At 42.5% G+C, this 25449-nt stretch overlaps 2 protein-coding genes across 2 annotated transcripts; one reads left to right on the forward strand and one right to left on the reverse strand.

The window, feature by feature from the left end:
- Positions 1-312: 312 nt before the first annotated feature.
- Positions 313-25358, forward strand: LOC132088223 (H/ACA ribonucleoprotein complex non-core subunit NAF1-like). The gene is made up of 6 exons (XM_059496558.1): positions 313-502; positions 563-675; positions 757-1097; positions 24601-24698; positions 24764-25006; positions 25245-25358. The coding sequence occupies exons 1-6, from the start codon at positions 374-376 to the stop codon at positions 25356-25358; spliced, it is 1038 nt and encodes a 345-aa protein (XP_059352541.1). The 5' UTR covers positions 313-373.
- On the reverse strand, positions 2332-6422 carry LOC130704105 (uncharacterized). Its single transcript, XM_057525587.1, has 9 exons — positions 6196-6422; positions 5321-5430; positions 5129-5248; positions 4760-4897; positions 4315-4685; positions 3635-4259; positions 3372-3562; positions 2731-3308; positions 2332-2665 (listed from the first exon to the last, which is right to left on the reverse strand). The coding sequence occupies exons 1-9, from the start codon at positions 6420-6422 to the stop codon at positions 2332-2334; spliced, it is 2694 nt and encodes an 897-aa protein (XP_057381570.1).
- Positions 25359-25449: the final 91 nt, after the last annotated feature.

The following is a 25449-nucleotide window of genomic DNA, read 5'->3' on the forward strand; positions in this document are numbered from 1 at the left end:
TTCGCGGAGGCATTGTTTTACTCTTAGGAACACATCAACTGTATTAACACTTGTCAGGGGATGAGTCTGTTCTGCTATTGCCATAACAACCGAAAATTCGTTTAAACCACTAATAGTTCATCTGGTGACTGACAGATGGCGCAAACGAGCGCAAAAAAGAGTGCAGATTTTCGTGCCTGCGCTCGCGCTCGAAATCGCGAAAAAAAAATTGGAGCGCACTCTTATTTCGAGCGCGCTCGACCCAACCCTGGCCATGAGTTAGCAGACTTGCAAAGCAGACGAAATATGTAAGTAATCAAAATTTTTCAGTACACGTGGTTTTGGTTACTTTTGGCGTTTATTGTCGCATTAGTTTTGTGTTTAGTTTGCTGACATGGAATCGAAAAGTTTTGGACTGTCGCTTTTGCAGTGCTATTCGGACGATGATGAGAAGTCTACTTCAGGAAATGATGATGAAATTAAGTCTAACGAGAACAATTTCTTACAACAGAACCCCACCATTGTATATATTTTCACATACTTGATGTTTTCTTTTTGCCATGTTAATTATTCTGTATTTTAGACAGATGCACAAGGTTCCAGTATCATAAAATATGATGATGAAGGTGTAAAATCTATGGTGGTAGATTTTTCATCTGTCTCAGACAGTCAAAGTCCAGCTCTGCCTGATACAACGTAATCTAATTTATTTTCCTTTTTTTATTGTAAGTATCACTTTACAAAAATAGGGATTCATGTCTTATGTTCTAATTACAGGCAAAGGTCAGCTCTGCAGTTTCCCCTTGTTTACAGAGACAGTTGTAGAAATAATGATTCAGAAAGTGATTCTAGTAGTGATGAAAGCTGCATTACTGCTCCAATCGAAGTAGATTTGGATGCAAGTATAGAAGAGGATGAAAACATTGCTGTAGCAAATAACAAAGGATATGGTGCTAATAACTGCAAATCCATAATTCTTGAAGACTTAGGCATCATTGACTTGGCACCCCTTGAGGACTTGAAGATTTCTGTGCCAGAAGAAGAATGCATACCAATTGGCGTAGTGCATAACATAATTGATCCACTGGTAATTGTTTCGGCAAAAAAAGGGTGTCCAGCTATATGTAAAGTATGCTCTCCTCGAGAGAGACTAGCTTTACGAATTAATAATGAGTCAAACTCGGAGGCGATTTTTACCCACACAACGATTATATTTTCCAAGTAAGGTAAACGATACAAAAGTCAGTTTGGAATAGGGACAAAAAGGAGTTGGGCTAAGGAAAGGGAAGCCAAGTGTAATACGACACCGCAATGTAAACTTACCGCGGTGGCTCGAGCGGGGCACGGGCGAAGATATAAGAGAGGGCGGCTGCAACAGGACTTAGTCGGCACGTGCTTAAAATAATATGGGTGAATTGAACACTTAGTCAGGCACGCGACACAGCTCAATTCCCTGGTACAGAGTTACCGATAGGAATGTACTAGCTGAACTTGAACTCAACCTGTAAGAGCCAAAGGCACACCGACAACTGAACTCTTTCAGATTGTAGTTCACCACGAAACCTCGCATATTGCACAACAATTAACAACTGCGCAATTACATGTCGCAATTAATGAAATTTGATACATCATTCTGATGGTGCAATACAGGTCATCGCAAAAACAGCCAATCACAATTGTTACTAAGCGGCTCGGCCGATGTAATATGATACGCTACTGCGCAATTTATATTGCGCCGCTACAATTGCGCAATTATACTATTGCGTGATACATGAGTCATCAATAAAGTTAAAACGGAAAGGTATTTTGAATAAAAATATTTATTTGCTTCGTTACATCACTCCCGGCGGCGTGAGATTACGTCCCGTAATCAGACGTGATGCATGGGAATGGATTCAGAGGATGTTGAACGTTTACGGGGGCGACGGCACATAATACAGAAGATCTTGAAGAGACCGCAACTGTAGCAGATGCGTAAGAAGAGTAATACGAGGATGCACAAGATGCCGATGAAGAAGTAATTCTTGATTGTTTCCCACCAAGATGTGTAAGTTCCGACACTGGAGGCCGTTATGAAAATGTTTGTAGCGCTGGGTTTGCCGTGAGACGTGAATTCGGATGATGGATGTTCGTTGATTACAGCAGCTATGTCCAGTGTTGGAAGCGGTACTTTTAAATAGTACCGTTACCGCGGTAGCTCTACTTCAATTTTTCTTCAAAAGTAAAGCTGTAGCGGTACTACCGCGGTAAAATTTTTCCAAGTACCGCGCGGTAACGGTTACGGTAAAAAACGAAATTTGCAAAAATACCATCAAAATTCATGAAAATCACTGCTGTATTGATGTGATCGTATTACAATGAATTATTGGCCCTTAAAAACAACATTTTTTCAAAGTTTTCGTCTGAAAGACGATTTCTTGTTGGCCGAAATATAGTTCCAGCTACGCTGAAAAGTCGCTCGACGGAAGCAGAAGAGGGTAGGGCAGTATTATATTTCAAATACATCTCTTTAATGGACGGATATTTCCTAAGGCTGGAAATTGTTGTCGAAGGATCCCCCATGAAGGCTACGGCCTCGTTGTAGGAATTTTTGACGTTTGTGGTGGTCAAAGAGCGGAAAAAATCTTTTTTTCTTTTCGGACTAAATAAGTCGTTTTCTTCACTTTGATCTGACAGCAAAGGCGACCTTTAAATGAAAATTTAAATTAGATAGACAAAAATATTGTTGAATTTTATAAAGAATATATTTACCTGTTTGCGCTGATTGTACTGGCGCTGACAGCAAAAGTTTCATGATGAGCAAGCAATTTGTCCATAAAGTACGATTTGTTTTCCTCAATGACCCATGACATTTTAAATTTAGGGTGTAAAATAGCAGCTAGGATGTGGTCATCGTCCTGGAAGCAGGTATTAAATCTTTTGGTTACAGCTGCTATTATTTCCGTAATATAGGATTTGCAGTGAACAATGCCAGGCGTTCGCTTTAATTCCAACAATTTGTTTTTCAAAATCGTCAAAGTTGGTAGCAAATATCCCATTGAAACGTTGCGATCAGCCTGAAGGACGTCTAATGCGTCTGCCAGTGGTCGCATGATTTTGACAAATTCCTTAATATATTCTTCTTCGGCTGGACGGAAATAGGGAATATTGAAGTGTTCAAATACTTCTTTTAATTCTTGCTTCTTGTTGTGGATGAAGTATCTTATGCGTTCAACGGCGTCGAAAAATGAGTTCCAACGGGTCTCATTATGGACTACAAACAACAATTTGAGTTTTGCCTGGATGACATCCGATGCTTTTGTACTTCGATTTTGCTTTTTCCACAGCATCTTCATTTTTAGTTCTGCAGATTCTTTCAGTTTTTTTAAAGCAGGCTCCATGTTTTCAAAGACATCTTTGCTCGCGATGAGATTCAAAGAATGGGATGCGCATCTGCGATGAGTCGGAAGAGAATAGATATCTTGGGCATTGTCTTTGATATCCAAAGTTTCCGTTAACGGCAAAAAACAAAATTGTGCGTCGTCTTCATGGACTTCATCAACGTTTTCGAAATCTGCTGAAGCATCAGAAGGCAAATGTTCTGCTGTAGAATATCAGGATAACAAAAAATTATTACTATGCATCAATGAGCTTAACACTATGTATCAAAACTTACCAATATCCTCGTTTTCGACATCACTTTCTGAGAAATCTGATTCCATTTCCTCAAGAATTTTCACGAGAGAGGCGTTTTCATAGGGCTGTCTAAAGCTGCAGCCAGCTTTTGGCGAAGACTTAGCTGGTCCTTGATCAGAATCAGAAGCTACATCCACCGAAGCTACTGTATTTATTGAAGGCACTTTAACGGAAAACAACCGAAAGGCTTTGACGAAATTGCTTCCGTTGTCAGTGACAGTAGCGACGACTTTTGACGTTATGTCATATTCTTCATGAATGGACTCTATCAGTCGGGCGAGAAGGTCATAATCACACTTACCTTGAACTCTTCGAATTGCAAGGCAATAGGATTCTCGCTTAAAGTCTTCAGAAATCCAATGTATGGTCATCCCCAAAAAGCTCTTTCGTCGGGACGACCAACAGTCAGCAGTAGTACAGAGCCATTTTGCTTGATTAAGTTTTTCCTTTAGCTTCATCTTCTTCTTTTCGAAGGAAATACTTATCACTTTCCTATAGTATCCTCTACTTTTGACTTGAAGACGAGGGCATAGTCTGCGCAAGAAAAGCCTAAATTCCGGTCGTTCAGTGTGATACACCGGTAAAACAGCGTCACAGAGATATTCCTACCAAGCAGATGTAATGAAGTTTAATTAAAGAATAAAAATAATGAAAGCTTACCACGATATAGTTGTCAAACATTTCTTGCGTTAAAATGCGTGGGTAGCCACTAAACGATAGCTTTGTTTGGGTTTGTTCTGATGTTGCTGCAGTTGCCTGCGGTTGCTGTAGTGAACAAAATCGTTTCCCTTTGACACTGGCACTGTCAATTTCTTTGCAAAGGATGTTGAAGTTTTCAAGATCTTCTTTATTGTGCTTGATTGAAATGTGTTTTCTTATGTTGCCTCTTGAATTGTTCACTGCTGATAGTGCCTTTGGCTTTATTTTGCATTGTCCAATAAGGCATTCATAGTATGAAGTCCCCTTTCTCTTGCCTGGTCCAACATATTTTATTAGCGTTTCAGGGTAAAGCATGACGCGTATGTCGCCATCTAAAGTGAAATTAAATTTATATTGTAAACTAATTTTATTGGTTTTAAGTTTTTTCTATGTTTGAATTTCTCACCTTTTTTCCCTTTTCGTGTAGCACTAGTTTTCGCGTCACTAATGTTGGTGGATATGTCGAGAGATGGTTCAATGACAATATCCATACTTAAATCTTCTTCGGATATGTCATTATCATCGGTGGGAAATTCAAAATTACCTGTTTAGAATAGAAAGTTTCATTAAAGATAAGATAAGCTAGCCATCATACTTTCAAACACTATAATAACTTGAAGTACACCCATATAATAGCAAGATTTTTTTACAATACGCTATTGATGGGCTGCAATACTTCAAAACATTGAACGCTGTTGCAGTAGCAGCTATAACACACTCCTAGCATTAGCCTAAAGAACCTAGCAAAATTAAGAATTCAACTTTTGAAGGGTACCTGAGGTAGAATTTGTCCAACATTTAGAGGTATTTGATTCATCGGGGTCCCTCAAACCCTGCGAGCAGCTTTGGACAAAGCTTACTTCTTCACTCTCCAATTCCTCCGTGGATGAAGACCCTGTGTGGAGAAAAGCATCGTGTACTATGTAAGGAAGAAGATACAGTAGGTTATTAGCTGGTAATACTTTACCTTTATCGGGAGAAGCGTTAATACTAATATTATTTATGACTTTACCTCGCCCATTGGGAGCCAAACGAGGCTTCGTAAGCACTTTATTACCCGACTGGGACTTAGATTTCCTGAAAATCACATAATAGAAGATCATACCACTTACTTGATCAGGGAAAACAAATTATCTTTCAGATTGACGTTTTGGGCTTGGTGCCATAATGTATTCTTGCGATTATTGACTCTTTCACAAAAGAAACTGACTTCTGAGTTCTTACTGAATCTGAAACAACACGCTTTGAAATATTTACCTAAAATGCAGTCTGCTACATAAAGGAATAGCTTAATAAACGCATCGCTAGATGGCGTAAAAATACCGTTACCGTTTTCTTGAATTTTGCACTGGCGGTAACGGTAGCGGTAATGTTGACAAACAAATACCGCGGTAGCGGTAGCGGTAATACCGCATTACCGCGGTACTACCGCGGTATTTTTTTTAACGCGGTAGTCCAACCCTGGCTATGTCGGCCATGATGTTCATGTGGTTGAGCATATTGTCAGTATATGCCGGGTTACTTTGGTGCCCATAGTCGAAAAATTCGACGTTCTCGTAGCGAAAAGAGTGTGCCAGCGTTTGCTCAGGCAACACAATTGTGGCTTGAAGTTGCTCCCAGGTATTATTGCGGAAAGCATAGGGTTTGTCATTGAAGTTGACAAATCCATTTGTCCAGTAACAAGGGGAATATTTTACAAGTTCCCAGCCATCGAGGTTAATCGTATAATTTTGGAATTTTGGTTGCGGCCCGCATGAAGTCAATACAGTCTCAAATGTAACATTTAAGGCCTGACATTGAATCAATACGACCGTCTTTCCTAATGCTTGTAATTTCGTGCACCGTGGTAAACTTAATTGTGAGGCCGCCAGCCATCCATTATATTGGGCGGTTGTAACGGCCCTTTCATGTTTGGCTTTACGAGCTTCACATTGAAGTAGTTGAACCTGTCGTGCCAATTCATTCTCGTGGTCGGTGAGTTGATCACGGATGTATTGGATATTGGCCGGAATATTTAAGTTTTGGGCGCCGAGTGGCGCTCGGGTCTCCACTGGGGTTGCTTTTTCCATTATGGCTGCCGTCGTGACGAAGAGTTTTGATTGGTCGACGATTTCATATGAAGAAGTTCTATTGGAGCAATTTTGTTGTACTGAAACGCAGCGCAGTACTGGTGTCAGGTGGAAGTCCAATTGGTTTTTGTCATCTTGGAGTCTAAGGAGTGGTTTTTCTCCTGGCAATCGGGTCAGCATACCGATGCCGTCTTCGACGAGTCTGGTAGTTACTTTGGTCTTCTGTGTGTAGGTTTTGTCCTAAATCAGTGTTAAGTGATTGTGTGACAAATTGCCGGACGTAGCAGGAGCAATTCCGATGGGTGTTGAGAAGTCTGCATCCTCCTTTTGCTGGAAAAGTTCGACTTTCTCGAGAACGCAGTTTATGATTGACGAATCAATTGTTTGTAACCAGTATCCAGAGATATCTGGTTCATTGTCGAACACAAATTTTCCGTCGACATAAGTCATCCGGTTATCATTGCACCTCTTGTTGTCAATCATTTCGTTGCAGTCAGCGGGGGTAGTATCAATTGGGATTTTATCCGGCACAACCAATAGTTGCCCGAAGAAGGTCATTGTGATGTGTCGGATATTTTTCCAACGGGCACAGATGTAACACGGGAATTTAGTCGCGGCGCGTTCTTCACTATACACGGCGTATTTCACCTTGGTGGCTTTAATATCGGTGGATGTCGGTTGACAATTCTCATCGGAGAATTGAAGAATTCCCACCTTCACTGGTTCCGCGCAATTGCATACGGTAGTCTCGAAGGCCTGGGAATGTAATCCGTGAAGGCATAACAGCAACAGGAATGAAATCGGGGACATTGCTATATCCGGCCGGTACACAGAAGCAGTACATACGAACAAAAGAAAACATGTGACTCAACAAGAAAAATGTCATTGTGTGGGCTTCTTAACTGAGTAACATTAAAAATACAAGGAAAATAGTGGGGAACGTGAAAGTGAAGGATAGCCTACGGCTATTGGGAGGTCAACGGCTTTTCCCGTCGGCTTTGCTAGTAGGCTACGGCAAAGAGAAAGGGGGAAAAGGGCACTGGAATATAGTTGTGTTTTGAGGGGGAAGAACAACTTGTTTTTTATATTATTTAGTATCGTTGGGAAGAGGAAAAGATAACCATAATTATCGGAAAGAAGGAATTATAAAAATACAGGGTAGTTCAGTGGAGAATAGAAGAAAAGAAACGTTTAAAAGTTTGCGACGGGAAGATATTTTGCCGTGGGGGTCCAAGGTCCGAGAGTAGTATTACTTCCAGGCAAAGAGGGGCGGCGCTATTACTGTATTGTTATTGTGGGCTATGGACAAGCTGCAGTGTATGAATGAAAGGGAATGTGCATAGTACGGTGGGGCCTATTGGGCTGAAATATAAAGTTGGCTACGCTTGGAAGATATGTGTGGAGCGGATAATGAAAGGAGACGCGGAAGAGATAGGAATGGTCTCTTATTTACGGGGCTCGACGAAAGTGGAAACAAGATATTTTACGAAGGACAGATTTCCTACTCAAATGCATATCACAATCCATGCGGACTATTGTATTCTAAGACGTCTAAGACGAAAAAATGGGTATGGGGATAAGAATGGGGGACATGTTTATAATGCAAATGCATGTAATATAAGAATGGAGCTGACAACATCATTAAGAACTGTGGACGTAACGTTCATAATTATTTATTTTATGATTGTATGTGTCACTATATGTATGTTAATTTTTTTTTTTTTTTTTTTTTTTTTGTTGTTGTTTGTTATTCTCTTTTTCTTTTTTATTCTTCCTAGTTATATAAATACCGTTAAGTGTATCACCATTATTAATTGTTTGTTATTTGTTTTTTTTTTGTTTTTTTTTTGAGTTTACGTACGACAAATGGTCAATTAACTACCGTGTTTATTTATTCGACAAAGCGTAGAAAGAAAAAGACATACGATATTGCTGAAGGGAAACGTGGGGTAAACATGAAGGGTGGAAAAGAAGCTTGAGGGTAACATAAGGGATAACCACATTACAAGAGACTGAAAATAAATAACATGTAGAAATTTTTTTTTTTTTTTTCTCTTCCTTCGACCCCTTTAAAGGCATCTCAGCCTCTTAGCACGAGGGTCATCCTCGTCGTCATCCTCGCCGGATCTCTTATGGGCCGCGTCCAAGTGGCACGATGTCCACCCGTAGAGCGGTGGGTGGCGCCCTTCAGGGTCCAGATCCAGGATCGCCTTCAGGGTGTTCACAGCGTCATGCCATTCCTCCATGTAGATCCGGTTTAGGAGAATTCCGGTCAGCTTATAGGTTCTGTCCTGCAGCTGTCTTTTATCGCGAGCCATTCCCTGGAACCAATCTTCTTCATCTTGCTTCTCGTGGACTTCCACTCGGCTGAGGTCCACGGGCTCCTGCATCTCGCATGGAGCCGGCGACTCCCTGGGAACGGTCTCCGCGTCGTCGGATGCCGAGGGTGAGACCAAGTTTACGACGACGACCTCCGGAAAGGGCAGCGGAATCGCTACAATTGGGGTCCAGGTGCCGTCGATCTCGGCCTCGATGATGGCGGACTGTGGCTTGTTGTCTTCCATGGTACGGTGATTCAGAGCAACTACAGGTGGCGGAACGGATAGTTCGTAATTGCTTACTGAGAGTATGAGAAGTTGTGATCTGTTTCACTTGGCGCACGGTTTATATAGTAGTCCGCTCGGTGCAGTTTTGACAATCGAGACTATGCTATATGATGTCACTACATGTCGTCCCTGTAACGAATCGGCTTCCTCCTATTTCGCTGAGGGCGTCGGGTGACACTTTCTTGATGCGACAACGCTGATGTCCCATCATCCAAGGGTTCAGATTGCCGAAGGTCGAAATCACTGGCGGCGTATGTAGGATTGTTTTCGGAGAATGCCACTGGATGCTGTGAGTCAATCGTCACATCGCAATTGTCATTCGAGGACACTCGCCCTTCGATCGGCAGATGAGGCTGTCTGATCATATTGTCCCCTCGCACTAATTGATGGCTCACCGAATCGGTGTCTAATGTCAGCTCTGGCACGGCCTCGTTCACAACACTGGGTAGGCTTTCGGCCTCGTCCTTGAGCTCGTGTGCACACGCGTCTGCCGTTTGGGTTGCAACCGACTTGCGGAATCGGTTCTCAAATTCCGAGGGTGTCTCGAATGACGGGCAATGTTCATCTTTCCATAGCATTGTCTCGTACAAAGGTTTTAATCTATTTACATGCGTACGCTGGCATACGTACGAGTTATCAGCTATATCGACCGTATTATTCGAATAAACTTTTACCACTCTATACGGTCCTTTATATTTTGACGTAAATTTCTTGCTATCTCCGTCTCGAACTACGCGAATATCCAATAACACCCGATCGCCTATCGCGTATCGGTTTTCTTTTGCGCGCTTATTGTATTGTTCCCCCTGGCGTTTTCTCGCTTTCTCGCTTTCTTCTCGACCGCAAACGTTCCGTTAAATTTCCAACATAATCAGAAGGGGATTTAAGTGGTTTGGGAGATGCATCCAGAAATTCGTTAATAGAGATATTTGGGTCTCTACCGTGGAGTAAATAATATGGGGTGTCAAGTGTCGAAGAATGGACTGAGCTACGATACGCAAATAAAACATCATCTAGCATTTCTTCCCAATTAGCATGTTCGCCGTCCTTCAATTCTTTCCGTAACATAGACGTCAAAGTTCGATTGAACCTCTCGGTCTCCCCATTACTAGCAGGGTTATAAGCAGTGGTTAATCGCTGATCAATCTTCAACTTTTTACAAAAATAGCGAAACAATTTGGACGTGAAATTCGTTCCACGATCAGAAATAATTGCCTTAGGCATTCCATGTCTAACTATAACGGTTTTGTACACGCATTCTGCTGTCGTCTGAGCAGTTTGATCTTTTAAAGCAACAGCCTCAACCCAACGGCTAAAATAATCTGTGATAACTAAAATGCAACTATTACCATTGGGCGAAACTGGCGTAATAGGACCCAAAAAGTCCATTCCAATCACATCAAAAGGGGCCTTTGCAATTTCGTGCGGATGCAAAAGTGCTCGATACGGTGAAGAAGTGTTAGCTATGCATACCTCACAGGCCCGGCAGTATTCTTTAATATCGCCCCTCATGTTGGGCCAATAATAATTATTTTTGACTTTCATGTAAGTCTTATAAAATGCTAAGTGTCCACCCATCGGCGCGTCATGTAATTCTTTAAGCACTAGATGGCGGAGGGATAATGGCAAAACTAATTGATGATGAGTGTCGTTCCTTTTATTACTCTGAGATGGCAGTTCCCGCCTATAAAGTACTCCTTCAATTACCTCAAAATACTCAATGTCTTTTACCCATTCGGGTCTGGATAATTTATGAATTTCATCCAGTTCACCTTCCTCTAGATATTTCCTGACGGCTATACAAAGATCATCTCCCTGTTGTTTTTCATAGATCAATTTACTATCCTTCCCGGTCTGAATGCTAGCTATTTTTAATCTTGATAGACAGTCTGCGTTCTGGTGAACACGTCCTGGTCTATATTTTAACTCGTAATTTGTTGCAGCAAGTAAAATGGCCCATCTACCCAATCTTCCATTATTATCTTTCTGATTTTTAAGCCACTGCAAAGGTCGATGGTCGCTAATGATCTCAAAGGGTTTATCCAAGAGATAATGACGGAAATGTTTAATGGCATCCACGACTGCAAGAGCTTCTTTTTCGGTTGTACTATACTTCATTTCCGCCTTAGTTAACTGCCTACTGGAGTACGCTATCGGATGTTCTTGACCGTTTTGAAATTGAGATAAGACGGCACCAATACCATAGTCGCACGCGTCGGTGAACAGTATAAATTTTTCATTAAAATTTGGATATGCTAGGACCGGTGGTGTGACTAGAGATGTACGTAATTTTTCAAACGCGACTTGTTCTTCTTCCCCCCATGCAAAAGGTTTTTTACTAAGATCTTTGTGTGTTAATCTGGTTAAAGGTTTTGCGATTGAGCCAAAATTTGGAATAAATCGTCTATAATAGCCGGCTAACCCGAGAAATGACCTCACTTCATCCACAGAAGTGGGCGTTTTGTAATTAACTATTTTGTCAATTTTACCCGGATCAGGTTTAATTCCCTCAGTCGAAATAACGTGGCCCAAATAATTTACAGAACGTTTAACGAATTGACATTTCTTAAGTTTTAATTTTAAATTGGCAGTCTTCAACAAGGTAAAAACTTCCCGAATATCTCTCAAATGATTATCAAAAGTATCCGAAAATATTATGACGTCATCCAAATAAACTAACGCTTTATGTCCCAAAACGTCTTTCAGCACATAATTCATTAATCTTTGAAATGTGGCAGGTGCATTACACAAGCCAAACGCCATCCTTTTAAACTCGTAAAGATTGTTTTCTACTACAAAAGCCGTTTTTTCAATATCTGGCTCATCCACTTGAATTTGCCAGTAACCGGAGGCCAAATCGAGGGTCGTAAAAAATTTCTTCCCATATAATTTATCTAACGTTTCATCAATCCTTGGCATAGGGAATGAATCTTTTTTTGTAATGCTATTTAATTTCCGATAATCAACGCAAAACCTCACGTCTCCGCCTTTCTTCTCAACCAAAACCACAGGTGACGCCCATGGAGAATGGGAATATTGTATTACGTTTGCGTCCATCATTTCTTGCACTTTATCCTCCAGTATCTTTCGTTGGTGGTTCGTAACTCGATAGGGTCGTTGTCGGATAGGGCCTCTGCCTTGGGTGTCAATCGTATGCTTAATGAGATTAGTGCTCCCTAATTCTGAGTCTTTTGTTGCGAACAAGTCGTGAAAGTCATTTAATAAATTTGAGAGCGGAACTTGAAATTCAGCGTCGACTTCCGAAATTAAATCTAGCTCATGTTTCTGTGCAGGTTTTTCTTCCGATTGACATAAAGCAATCTTACCAATTACGTTATGAATTATTTCAATTTGGCCTAAGGTTGTATTCCTAGGAAGTATGACTTGACTCAACGAATGATTTTCGACCATAATTTGATATTTCCCATCTCCCGATACAGTTCCAATAAATTCTTCGATAAAAATACCGGCCGGCAAATCCGCTGCTGGGCTAAAAATAAATGTGCTATTAGGGGAGACATACGGAAATGAACCTGTCATACGCGCTGCGATTACGAGCGACGTCTGACGAGACAGCGTCGTCTTTTTGACCGTCGTAATCGCCATGTCTGGTACCCTAGAAATGGCTGAACCCTGCTCATTCCTGGCTAAATAAATACGTTTGGCTTCTCCGTCGAGCCGAAACCCGTGTTTCTGGATTGCATCCCATCCAAGGATACAGTCTTCAGAGACACCATTTGTAACAATAAATTCTTGCCGTAAAACGGACTCTCCGTAACGTACGGGCAATGTAACTTTACCCAGTGTATGCAACTTTTTATCTCCCACATCGTATAAATCGAAATCAAGCTGACTGCAGGTTACTTGATTTCTCGCGGGAAGCTTCTGAAATATCTTCTCGTGAATTATGCTTCGAGACGCGCCTGTGTCAAATAATGCCTGTAAAGGGATCTGAAAAATTTTCAACGGAATTCGAGGGGTCGATTCATTTATTATCGTTGTTAATTTCGCGACTTGTCGGGATTTTAACTGAGGCTCCCTATCAACTGACCCGAAGTTACAGTTGATACTTATTGGTTTCCCTGATGCTGAGGGGGACCCGGAATATTAGGCCTACTGGCCTTATACTTGGGACAATTGTTCGATTTATGGCCAATCTCACGGCAAGAATAGCAAATTGGAGGCTGTGCTTGTTCCAACATATACCGTTGAAATTTACGGCATTCCGATTGTGTGTGACCCCGAAACCCACAATAGTTGCAAGTTATTACATTCTCAAAAGGCCCATTGTTCGGATTATGACCAGATCTTGGCGAAGATGGCATATAATTTGTAGGCCTATTTTGGTTCTTATCTCCTTGATACGGGTGGGTGTTACTCTTGGGGAAAGGTGGAGGGTTTGTCTTCCAGTTCCTTTCCCTATTGCCGTTGCCTGTTTGAAATGATACCCTTTTTTTATATGGGGCACCCGCCGAAGAAGAAACACTATCCTTCTTATTAATTTGGAGTTGTTTGACCGCCTGACTGAGCTCGCGCAGCGCATCTTTAATTTCATCCTTCTCCGATTTCGGAGTGTCTACAATCTTGTTCCCTTGACGTATATTTGCGACGGCCTGATTGACTATTGCTCTCTGATCGATTAACATCTGCTTAATCTCATGCAATTCTGTATTTTCTGCACCTTTCGACTCGTCGATCGCCCTAACAAACTCATGTTTTTCACGGTCAGATTCGAGTGCTTCCAAGCGAACAGCATAAACGCGTGTCGCTGCAACCAGTGCGTTAAAGTCGCCAAATTCTTTGTACTTAACTTTCGCCTGTAACTTGGAATCCAAACCTTCGATAAATTTCTGCATGAGAATAATTGAAAAGGAACGCTCGATATGGCCTACAGGATACGCTTTTTTAAAGATTTCCTGAAGACGATGAGCATAATCAATTATTTTTTCTCCCGGTTTCCGTTTAGCCTTGTTAAATTTCTTAATATACAAGTCAACGTTTTCGTCCCCGTGAAAGTGATCAAGTAAAGCTTCTTTAATAGACGTATAGTCATGAGGATGATCTTTGACAATATTTTGCACTACGGAAAAAGCCTTATCCGTCATTTTTGCTCGCAACATCTGAGTAACCTTCTCCTCTGACCATCCTGACCCCTCAACTACGCTTTCAAAGGATTCGATCCAGGAATCAAAACGAGAAATTGGACTCCCTGAAAAAGAAGGAAGCATTTGTAAGCGCGCGAAGGTATGTTGGGTAGTCTGAAGATCGTTCAAGTCGTTGACCGTGGCTGCCCGTGATGGGGATGAAGAACTAGCCATGTTTGGATTAAATGAAGGGAAATTTATTGTTCTTCGTTGTGGATTCGGAGGGAGTTCTGGAATGCCACTCGAAATTGCCTGATGCCCTCTGGTATCTCTTCCGGTCGTCTGGAGGGTTGGATGTGAGGAACGATTCGATTGATTGATCGTCTGCAACGTTGGCGTCTGCTGTGTGTCCGCCGTTCTTGCGAGGTTGTTTCCGACAGCGGCGATGTGTGTTGGGCCGGTGTGGCTTGTAGTTGGGTAATGTTCGTTTGTATGCACAACAGCGCTTGTTTCAATCGTATTTCCGTTTGTGTGATTAGTGGTTTGATGTTGTTGGCCTCCTGTGCGTTGACTGGGTTGTTGGCTTCCGGAAAATTGTTCAGTTTGTCCAAGAGAAGTTGAATTTCTGGTTGCAGCACCTCCAAATTGTTGATTAAGTTTAGTTTTTCCAGGTACGACGCTAGGTTGTTCACTTCCTTCAAGAATGCTCGTTGTGATGCCAGTAAGATTTCTTCCAGATGGATTGATATGTCGCTCACTACGGTGATTATCTCCACGTATCTGCCGTCCTCGTCGGTGGTTTCGATATCTTTTCTCGGAACGAACCCGAAAATTCTTCCCGCTCTCGTTGGTGTGATCTTTTGCAGATCGATGAGATTGTAGATTTGACCGTGTAGACAAGTCAAAACCTGTCTCGCGTGCCGGGTGAAAATCCCCTTGAGCTCCGTCACAACCTCCCCTGTCTGCTTCTTCGTCTTCTTCGGTATCGGTCCACTGACTTCCACTTCCAGAATGGATGTCAGGTACTTCAGGAGAATCCTCGGTTGTTTCCAATTCGTCTGCGTTGGCTGTTCCACGTGGTAATTCCTCTGGACGTCGAGCATCAACTGGACAAGGTGATCCCAGATTTTCGGGTCGCTTGACTGAAAATCCTTCTCTCTCTCTCCTTGAGGCTTTGGAGGGTTAGTAATAGGAACGGCAGCTGGCTTTTCGGTGACTGAAAGATGTTGTTTTCGTTCTTTTTGACTTCTTGCATAAGATGCTTGAGACTCACGTTGAGCTGTTCTTCCATTGGCTGTATTGTCACACTGGACTTTACTTAATGAATTGTATTGAATTAAAAGGGGAAAATACAATGCATAACAGAAAGGAGGAATAACTACACTTTACTTGACTGAAATACAGGAACGTGAAGAGAACTTACTTGAGAACTTGAGTAGGACTTAAGATCTATCAGGAACTAACAAGAACTAACTTAGGGTAAAAAATGTATGGGCTTTTATACCCTCGTGAAGGATATACGCCCTATCTCTAGGGTTGAACGAATTCTAGGGAATGCCACATTTTACTAATTATTGGCGTGTCGTAGCGCCTCTTTTCAAGGGAAACTGTGCTGCAAACAATTAAATGTTGGCTGACGCCCCTTTCCAGAAATGGCAATCACAATGCTATCTTTCCCTCGCGACAGGTCCCCCTTCTTCAAGACAGGCGACCCGACTGTACTAACAATCATTAAAAAGGTAAACACGGGCATGAACAAAATATTAGGAAAAGATACCCGTAATTTTCAAAATAACCCCAAGGCTAATAGAGAGTGAGTAACTATAGTAATAAAAAAGCATACGATAGAGCGAGGTCGCTTTAGTACGGTGAAGGGACAACTACAGTAAAGGTCAATCGTACAAAAGCGCGCGGTCGCATTATAGAGGTGAAGGGACAACTATAGTAGAAGACAGGCATACGGTAAAGCGTGGTCGCTTTGGAGAGGTAGAAGAACGACTACAATAGAAGTCAAGCATACAATGAAATGTGCTTTTATCGAAAAGGAATTTTCTAGCACTACAAACGTAATAAAGACGACTATAATTAGCATTTCACACCTAAAGGTGTGAAAAAAGGTAAACTACGACGTTATGATGCATAAGAAATTCAACTGCTGCCTTCCGTCTTTAGTTCGTTTCTTGCTTTTGACAAAAAAATGTTTACTCTTCAGTTTGTTCTTGAAAATCTGCGTTTTGTGGAATGTGCGCTTGTGAGTTTCGCGAGTGCGTTTTCCAGTTTTAGGAGCCCTTTCGTTCGCCTAAATCCGCACGACCGTGCGGAGTTTGTGGTGGTTTTAACGAAAATGATCAATGACAACGTTGATTTGGGCTCTCCCTTGGTCGTTGATGCTCCATGGATCAACGATTATTACTACAGGTAAGTACTTCTTCTTTGATTGGTTTTTTAGTTCCACACTGACGTTTCTCTCCTCTTTTTTAGCACGTATCCTGGGTATGCCAAATACCGGGATTACTTTTGCCATCTTCATGCGCGTCTCCTTTGGTGGTTTGAGTCCAATCAGGACATCTACCATCCCACGACCCGCCGCTCTGACTTTTACAGAGAGGTGACGCAAGCTGAGATGCAGGCCAGAGTAGATGCTCGGCTTGTTTGGCTTGAGGTTTTGAACGCTCAAGCAGAGGATCATGAAGCTGAAACCAACAATTTTTTGGATTATTCCGTTAACCGAGGAGCATGATTGTACATTTTTTGTTTTTTTTTTTTTGTTCTTTGACAATAAAATTTTTTCACTTTTAACACAGCAGTTATTTTTCTTGTTTATCACGAATGATTTCCTTTTGAGAGATTTTCAGTCTCCATTTCATCCCTCCCGGGGTCTCCGGGTGGAGCGTCTTCACACTGTTCGTGAGCGATAAGACGCTTGTGTAACATGTAGAATTTAAGCACTAAGAACACTATTCCACATGTTAGGAAAATATTGAAAGCCACTAACTCGTAAGGGTAACGAGTAAGGTAAAATTCTTTTTGTTTTTCTTTTTCCAAAATTAAATTTTGAATTTGCTCTCCCGTCATTTCAGACGACAACGTTGCTTGAGCGTTGCGATGGAGCAGCTGACTGATTATGTCTACCGACGTATTGTTTTCTCGTGGAAGCTTGACGAAATTGTGCTTTTTTCCTTCGGTTTCTTGGACATCTTGTGCAAAGATTTTCACTGTTGGAAGCACAATTGCTTGTAGTTTTGGCGCTGTTACACTTCCTTCCATGCTGGCTGGGAATACCCATTCTTCTGTTCGAGCGGTGCATCCCAAAGGTACTTCAAACATTCCTACAGCTGGTAACGTTGTTGTTCTCAAAGGTGGCTGCTCCCCTCCCGCTGGACACGAAAACACAATCTCGTGCGGCTTTGTTGCGGAATAGACCCATTGATTGGATCCCATGTAAACCACTTCAGGTCCACGCCAGTCTGTGAATTTCTTTTTACACTGTGTGTTGATTCGGGCCGAATCGTTTAAGAAGACAGCCATTGCACACGACTTTCGGGTTGTTCTCTTGCTAATTCCGGTATGAAATTTACACAACGGTCTTCCTATTTTGCTGCAATCTTTAACATCTTCTTTGGATAGTTCCAGATACGTTTCGAGGTCGGCGGACACAGCAAGGTACTCTGGTAGATTTCCGAGCGAGACGCCATGTGTTCCGTTGTCTGTAGCTGCCGGAAGGTTGATTATTTCGAAAAGCTTGAACTGCTGGCTGTGATCGAAGATGGGAACATTTATGAAGAGGCGAAACGAGTTTTCCATGGCCGCCACCGTGACGGTTGATTCTCTGTAGGCGACCCAAAGCTCCTCGCTGGAGATAGACCATCCTCTTGGTAATTTCTCGTTTATTATTTTAATGACTTTGTTGAATCTTGCTGGCGAAACAATTTGTGGTGCCAAATGTCCGTTGGCCAACAGACTGAAGCCGACGTCGAGACTATCGGCCAAATGTTGTAGCCACTGCAAGATCTGATTCATCGCTTCAAATGTTTCGTCCAGTTGGATGTAATATTCGAAGTGATTTAGTTCTAACTCTTCCATCTTCACCACTCTGTCCATGAGGTTTGTTGTCACATTGCTTAGCATGGAATACTGGCCTCGCAGTTCTCTGATGAGTTTTGCGTTTGTTCTGGATTCCCAAAGCGATTCATTTACAATTGTTGCTTGCTTATCGATGATGTGAATTACTTCTCTCTGATCTCGAGCAACAAGTTGTACTTGATTATTTAATTCTTCTAAATCTTTCTGTGTTGAAACTCCAAACAGCCATTTCAGGATTGACCCTCCACCGTCGACAAGGCTTCGAGGACTTCTTTGGTTAGTATTCAATGCTTTTCTGATGTTTGTCAATCGGTCTGCTACATTTTCCATTCCTCTTAGGATTGTTTCTGTTCTGCTAGCGATTCTTCTGGCTGCTATTTGTTGTGGCCGTGACCCTGTATTCTTCCACTTCTGTGCTACTTCCTGCTGCTGGGTTATCTTCTGCTTCAAGTATGCTGTTGCTGTATCAGCTACTCCCAAGTCAAGGTCTGTTACGATGGTCCATGATGATTCACTGAACGCCACATCAGTTTGTTGTTTGAAAATTGCATTTTCTCTCAGGATCAGCGAGTTAGTTGACAGCGGCCCAATCAGGAAAATGAGGAACGGCACCAATAGAGTTAAATATCTGGCCGGAGGTCTTCTGCTACGAGTGGGTCTTCTCGTTGAAGCTGGCGTGATTGGTTCTGGAGCGGGCGTGACCACGTCGTTTTCCTCGGTGCTTGATGACGGATTACTCTGCTCAATTGGTGCTTCTTCTGAGTCGGCCTGAGCTTGTGGATCAGTTGAAGCAGGTGTTTCTTGTGTTTCTGCTTCTAGATGATTCTCATCTTCTTTTTCTGCCGCTTCTTCGGTGATGCTAGGACCTGACACAGCTTCATGGAATGATTTCATCCGAACCACGTGAACGATATCCGTTTTACCTCGGCCGGTTGCCGATATCACTTCATAGTTCACTGGAGTGGTTTGTCTTAACACTTTGAATGGTCCAAGCCAACGATGAAGAAGTTTTTCTGATTTTCCCACTTTACGCACAGGCTTGTAAATCAACACTAAATCTCCTTCTTTGAATGTCAGTTCTCTATGACGTGCATCGTAAGTTTCTTTTTGCTTTTGCCGCACACTCTCCATTCTAATTTTCACTTTCTCTCTAGCTGCTGCTAAGTCGGCAATTAAACGATCTGCATATCCCACTGCCGCTTCTTCTTCTTCCAACAACGGGTTTGGGTCTGCTTCCAACTCCAAGTCAATAGGAAGTCTTGGTTCACGTCCGTAGAGGAGGAAGAATGGTGAGTACCCCGTAGACTCTTGTCTAGCCGTGTTGTATGCGAAGCACACGTACTGCAAGGTTTCATCCCAATCCCGTTGATCACTGCTGACGTACATTGACAGCATTGCAGCCAATGTATGGTTCATTCTTTCCACTGCTCCATTTGCCTGGGGGTGGTAACTGGAAGTCGTCTTGTGGTTGGTGAGTAGTTTCTTGACGACAGCTTGAGTTAGGTCGGCGATGAAGCACTTTCCCCGATCCGTGATGATTTGTTCTGGAGCCCCATGGCGTAGAAAGATTTGTTGAACGAAGAACTCTGCCACGTCATCTGCCTTTCCAGTGGGCATAGCTTTCAACTCTACCCATTTGGTCAGGTAATCTACTGCCACTATAATCATTCTGTTTCCTTTTGTGGAGAGCGGGAATGGCCCTAGAAGGTCCATTCCTACTTTTTGAAACGGTCTTTCCACTTTAATGCATTGTAGAAGTCCTGGAGGTTTGTCTGGGACTCCTTTTCTGCTCTGACAGTGTACGCAGCTCTGCACATGACGTACTATGTCTAGTGTCATCTTCGGCCAGTAGTAACGATCACTAATTTTTTGCAGAGTGCGACTGATTCCAAGGTGACCGGAAACGATGTCGTCATGGTAGGCGTATAGGATTCTTTCACGATACTCTACAGGTACGCACAATCTTCTATAACTTTTTCCATTCTTTATAGTTTCTTTGTAGAGTTTGCCATCGTTGATCACGAAATTTTTCACTCTTGCTTTTCCACTTTGGATTTTTTGTATTAGCTGATTCCAATTACTGCAGGCTTTTTGTTTGTCTGCCAGGGACTCGTTTTCTTCTTCAGCGAGTGTTAGGTCATCAGTTAGTGCCCCTATGACGACACAGCGGTCGTCTTCTTGCTCCTCTGTCTTTGGTAATGGATTTCTTGAAAGACAATCTGCGTTGTCGTGCGTTTTTCCACTGCGGTATACGATCGTGATATCGTATTCTTGTAGCGACAAGCTCCAACGTGCTAAACGACCTGCTAGGTCTTTTTTGCTCATCAACCAACACAGTGCTTGATGATCTGTGACGACTTTCACTTTGCAGCCCCACACAAAACATCTAAACTTGGAGAGACACCACACTAATGCAAGACACTCTTTTTCAGTTATCGAATAGTTCACTTCCGATTTAGTCAGTAAACGGCTTGCGTATGCGATAGGACGTTCTGCCTCATCAATACGCTGGGCTAGCACACCTCCAATCCCGTATCCGCAGGCGTCAGGAAAAATTTCCATTGGCAAGTCGTAGTTGGGATGGGCTAACACTGGAGCTGAAGTAAGCGCTTTTTTCAGGGCAACGAAACTGTTTACCTGATCTTCTCCCCACGCAAACGAAATTTCTTTCTTCGTGAGTGACGTGAGTGGGCGAGCGATTGAAGCAAAACCTTGAATATGACGTCGATAGTACGAACATAGGCCCAAAAAACTTTGCACTCGTTTAACTTTGTTTGCTGTAGAATAGCCTTCACTAGGTGATGGGAAGTTCGAGACTGCCTCGAGCTTTTCAGGATCTGGTGCTACACCATCTTTTGAAATCACATGTCCCAACACTTTTAGAGTGTGCTCCAAGAATGAGCATTTTGACCACTTTAGTTTCAAACCAGCTTTCACAAGGCAACTCAGCACTAAGCGAAGACGTTCCAAGTGTTGTTGGAAAGTTGCTGAGTAAATTATGACGTCATCTAGGTAGATCAGGCATGTTGTCCAGCGAAGTCCAGCCAAAATAATGTCCATGGCTCTCTGAAAAGTGCCAGGGGCATTAGTTAGACCAAACGGAAGAGTGCGAAACTGGTACAATCCATCTGCAGTGATGAAAGCTGTCTTCGGTCTGTCACTGCTAACCACTGGAACCTGGTGGTATCCTGCTTGCAAATCCATGCTTGAAAAGAACGTCGCCCCTTCTAGGCGACTCAGTGTATCCGCTATGCGCGGTAAAGGATAGGAATCTTTAACTGTTACCGCATTGAGCTTGCGATAGTCCACACAAAAACGCCAAGTTCCGTCTTTCTTCTTCACCAGAACCACTGGAGAAGACCAAGGGCTGTCAGACGGTTCAATTACTCCTCGACGTAGCATTCCTTCCACTTGATTTTGGATCACTGCTCTTTCTTTCCAAGCACTCTTGTAAGGGAGTTGATGTATTGGGGCAGTAGTTCCCGTGTTAATGTCGTGTTTGACTACTGCACAATATCCCAAATCATCTTCATTTAGTGCAAAACAATGAATAAATTGCTTGAGGACTTTTAATGTTTCCTCTTTTTCTTCTTTTGTTAGATCCTTTGCAATTCTTTCTTCTAGGTGCTCTAACAATTGGCTCTCATCTTGATTCAAATCTTGTTCCTCGACTGAGGTGTCGATTGCTAGGACTTCTTGGCTCGCTTCTGTCTCTTTTGCCTCAGGGTGTTCTTCTAACGTTCCTAAGGTCACTCCTTTTTCTAGCCAAACCGTTCTCGGAGACAAGTTAGCAACAGGAATTTTTTCTAAATCTTTTTGGACTAGTGCATGACCGGTCGATAGGCTATTGGTCGCTAACAATGACTCCGAGGGTGTCACAATGCAGGAACCTTCCATCTTACTGGAAGCTGTTGTTGAAATCTGCTTAATTGAGTATGCTGGTATCTCTTGACGATCTCTTGTAACCAGCTTGTTGTCCTTGACCTCTTCTGTTTGAATAGCCGAAATTTCCGGAAGTGGTGACTTCCCTGTCGTAAACGACAGTTCCTGAGATTCATAGTCAATGTGAATGGCTTGAAACTGTTGTAGGAAATCATTTCCCAATAGTAGTTCAAAACCTGACATTGGCATGACTATCGCGTTTCCTTTGATAGTCTTGCCTTTGTGGGTTACTACAATATCAGCTGTACTCTGTGGGGACAGAGTATGGCCGTTTACAAGACGTATTTTCGGTCCACTCCGGGGTTTTTCCACGAACCCCGTTTTTTTCAACAATTCAGGAGAAATCACTGTGACTGCGGCTCCTGTATCAATTAAAGCTGTTGCAGTTTCTTTACCGCACTTCACTTTTTCTTTAATCAATCTCGCAGGGCTCAAATTCAAAATGTAGTCTTCTGAACCACCTTTGTTTTCTTTTGGCATCACCAGTTCTTGAACCACCGAGTTTACGGATGGGTTTTCTTTTGAGCTTGTTCCTGCCCCAGCGTCCTTTGCCGGGCCTTTGTAATTTTCTGATTCAGGATTTCTGAAACAGCTTCGGGCAATGTGCCCTGCTTTCTTGCAGTAAAAACACTGTGGTTTACCGCTTGTTGTGCGTCCCTTGGGTCTCAACGGCCCTTTAGGTTTCGCTTGCTCTTGACTGCTTTGCTTAAACAATTTTTCACAAGTTTCTTGAATGACTTCACGCATCGTCTTTAAAAGATCAGCTTGTTGCTCCGGGTAGACCACTGAAAGGTTCGGAACTTGTTCAGATGACTTTTGTGATTCTGCCATGGGGTCCTTCCATCCTCTGGCTTCTGACATCATCGATGTCTCCGTATAGACTTTTGCCAGTTCTAGGAATTCTTCACACGTTTGTGGCTTCTGAGGATAGATTTTTCTAAAAAGTGCTGGTCGAAGACCTCTAAAAAGATGCTCTAGCCGGTGGACTTCCGACATGTTCGGGTCGACCAGTCTGCAAAGATTAAGAATTTCGTAGTAGTACCTGGTGGTTGGTTCATCCACTCCCTGGGTTCTACTTCTTAGTCTAGTTTCTTGAAAAAGACCATAGGAATTAGGCTGAAATTCTTTCAAAAATACCGAACGTAGACCAGGCACTGCAGGTCTTGCTTGATTTTCTCCGGCAGCCGGCTGTGCTGCCACATCTTGCCAGTCGTTTGGCACTCTTGCACACAAGAACCAATTTCTTGCGGCATCATCCAAATACATGCAAAAGTTATTTCTTTTGTCCGCATCGCCCCAACCGTTGTGGGTAGAGATAGTCTCGTAGCGCTCTAACCATTGACGAGCGTCTTCCGTTGGGCTACCTCGAAAAATAGGTGGACTTATAAACTTTCTCACAGCCGCCATGACTGTTTCTTGCAATTGTCTTGGAGGTCCAACAATGTGTTGTCCTATCGGAGGAACAACCGGGTGGGTGGGTTCTATTAAATCTTGTTCGGAGTCAGAACTTGATTCTGACTGTCTTGCAGGATTTTCAAACCCTCTCTGGCGAATCGTCTCTGAACCTGAGGTCGCCAAATCTTCTCTTGACGTAGAAATTTCAGAATCTTGTGCCTCGTTAGTCGCTGTGGTCTCGTTACCAGACAGCGCGGTGGGCAAGTCACGAAGCGGGTGCAATCGTCTACTTGGATCCCGGGGGCAACTAGGTAAACGTGAGCTGTTCCTCTTCTGCATCGACTATCTTTTAAAGCAGCACTAATTCGTTAACAACGGGTAACGAGCTGCATCTCCACCAATTGTCACACTGGACTTTATTTAATGAATTGTATTGAATTAAAAGGGGAAAATACAATGCATAACAGAAAGGAGTGGCGTGTCGTAGCGCCTCTTTTCAAGGGAAACTGTGCTGCAAACAATTAAATGTTGGCTGACGCCCCTTTCCAGAAATGGCAATCACAATGCTATCTTTCCCTCGCGACAATATAAGAGAGGGCGGCTGTAACAGGACTTAGTCGGCACGTGCTTAAAATAATATGGGTGAATTGAACACTTAGTCAGGCACGCGACACAGCTCAATTCCCTGGTACAGAGTTACCGATAGGAATGTACTAGCTGAACTTGAACTCAACCTGTAAGAGCCAAAGGCACACCGACAACTGAACTCTTTCAGATTGTAGTTCACCACGAAACCTCGCATATTGCACAACAATTAACAACTGCGCAATTACATGTCGCAATTAATGAAATTTGATACATCATTCTGATGGTGCAATACAGGTCATCGCATAAACAGCCAATCACAATTGTTACTAAGCGGCTCGGCCGATGTAATATGATACGCTACTGCGCAATTTATATTGCGCCGCTACAATTGCGCAATTATACTATTGCGTGATACATGAGTCATCAATAAAGTTAAAACGGAAAGGTATTTTGAATAAAAATATTTATTTGCTTCGTTACATATAGATTTAGATTCAGCTTTATTCCTTGATCATGGAAAAACATTCCTTGGACAAGTATTTGATGTGTTTGGGCAGGTCAGCGAACCAATGTACATGGTAAAAAGAAGTTTCTATTATTCTTTCAAATTTTTAGTTGCTCAACTTCCAAATATTCTGTGCAGTTACGTTTTAATTCTTTGCAACATATAGTGGAACAAGGTATTGAAGTAGGGATGGAAGTATACTTTGCCCCGCGGACCCGTCACACGGCTTTTGTTTTCGTTGACGCTCTCTTCAAGCAAAAGGGGAGCGATGCTTCATGGGAAAATGATCAGGAACCGCCAGAGGGGTGCGTGGATTATTCCGACGATGAACAAGAACGTCGCGCAAAAGCGGCGCATCGTCTTAAAAAGAACCCTTCCCTGGTATGGCACCTGAAACCGTAACTATTTATTTCAGCTTACGTGATGTTTTGGATTGATAAAACATTGGTGCTACACCGCTTCTTTTTCTTTTTTTTTTATCTGCGACAAGTTAAATCCAGCTTTCAAGCCGGATGACAAATAAGGAACATTGATTTTGTATTATTTATGGTATCAGAAATTTCTTACATAAAGGGAAAAACAGTAATAATTTTGGCGTGCTAGTATGGTACAAATACAGCACAATACGGCTCCCGGTGGTTGCCAGGTTTTCGATAGTCATGACGAAAAACTTTATATGGCATACTCAAAATTGAACCCTGATTCAGATTACGGATTTTGGGTTTGGCTATAGGTTTTCTTGTTAAACTTGTTTCTATCGGAAAGAACTAGTGCGACACACTTTGCAAGTTTGTTAAACTGTCGCGTCAGTATTAGCTTCTGGT

Source organism: Daphnia carinata, chromosome 8 (assembly GCF_022539665.2).
Source record: "Daphnia carinata strain CSIRO-1 chromosome 8, CSIRO_AGI_Dcar_HiC_V3, whole genome shotgun sequence".
Classification (NCBI taxonomy): domain Eukaryota; kingdom Metazoa; phylum Arthropoda; class Branchiopoda; order Diplostraca; family Daphniidae; genus Daphnia; species Daphnia carinata.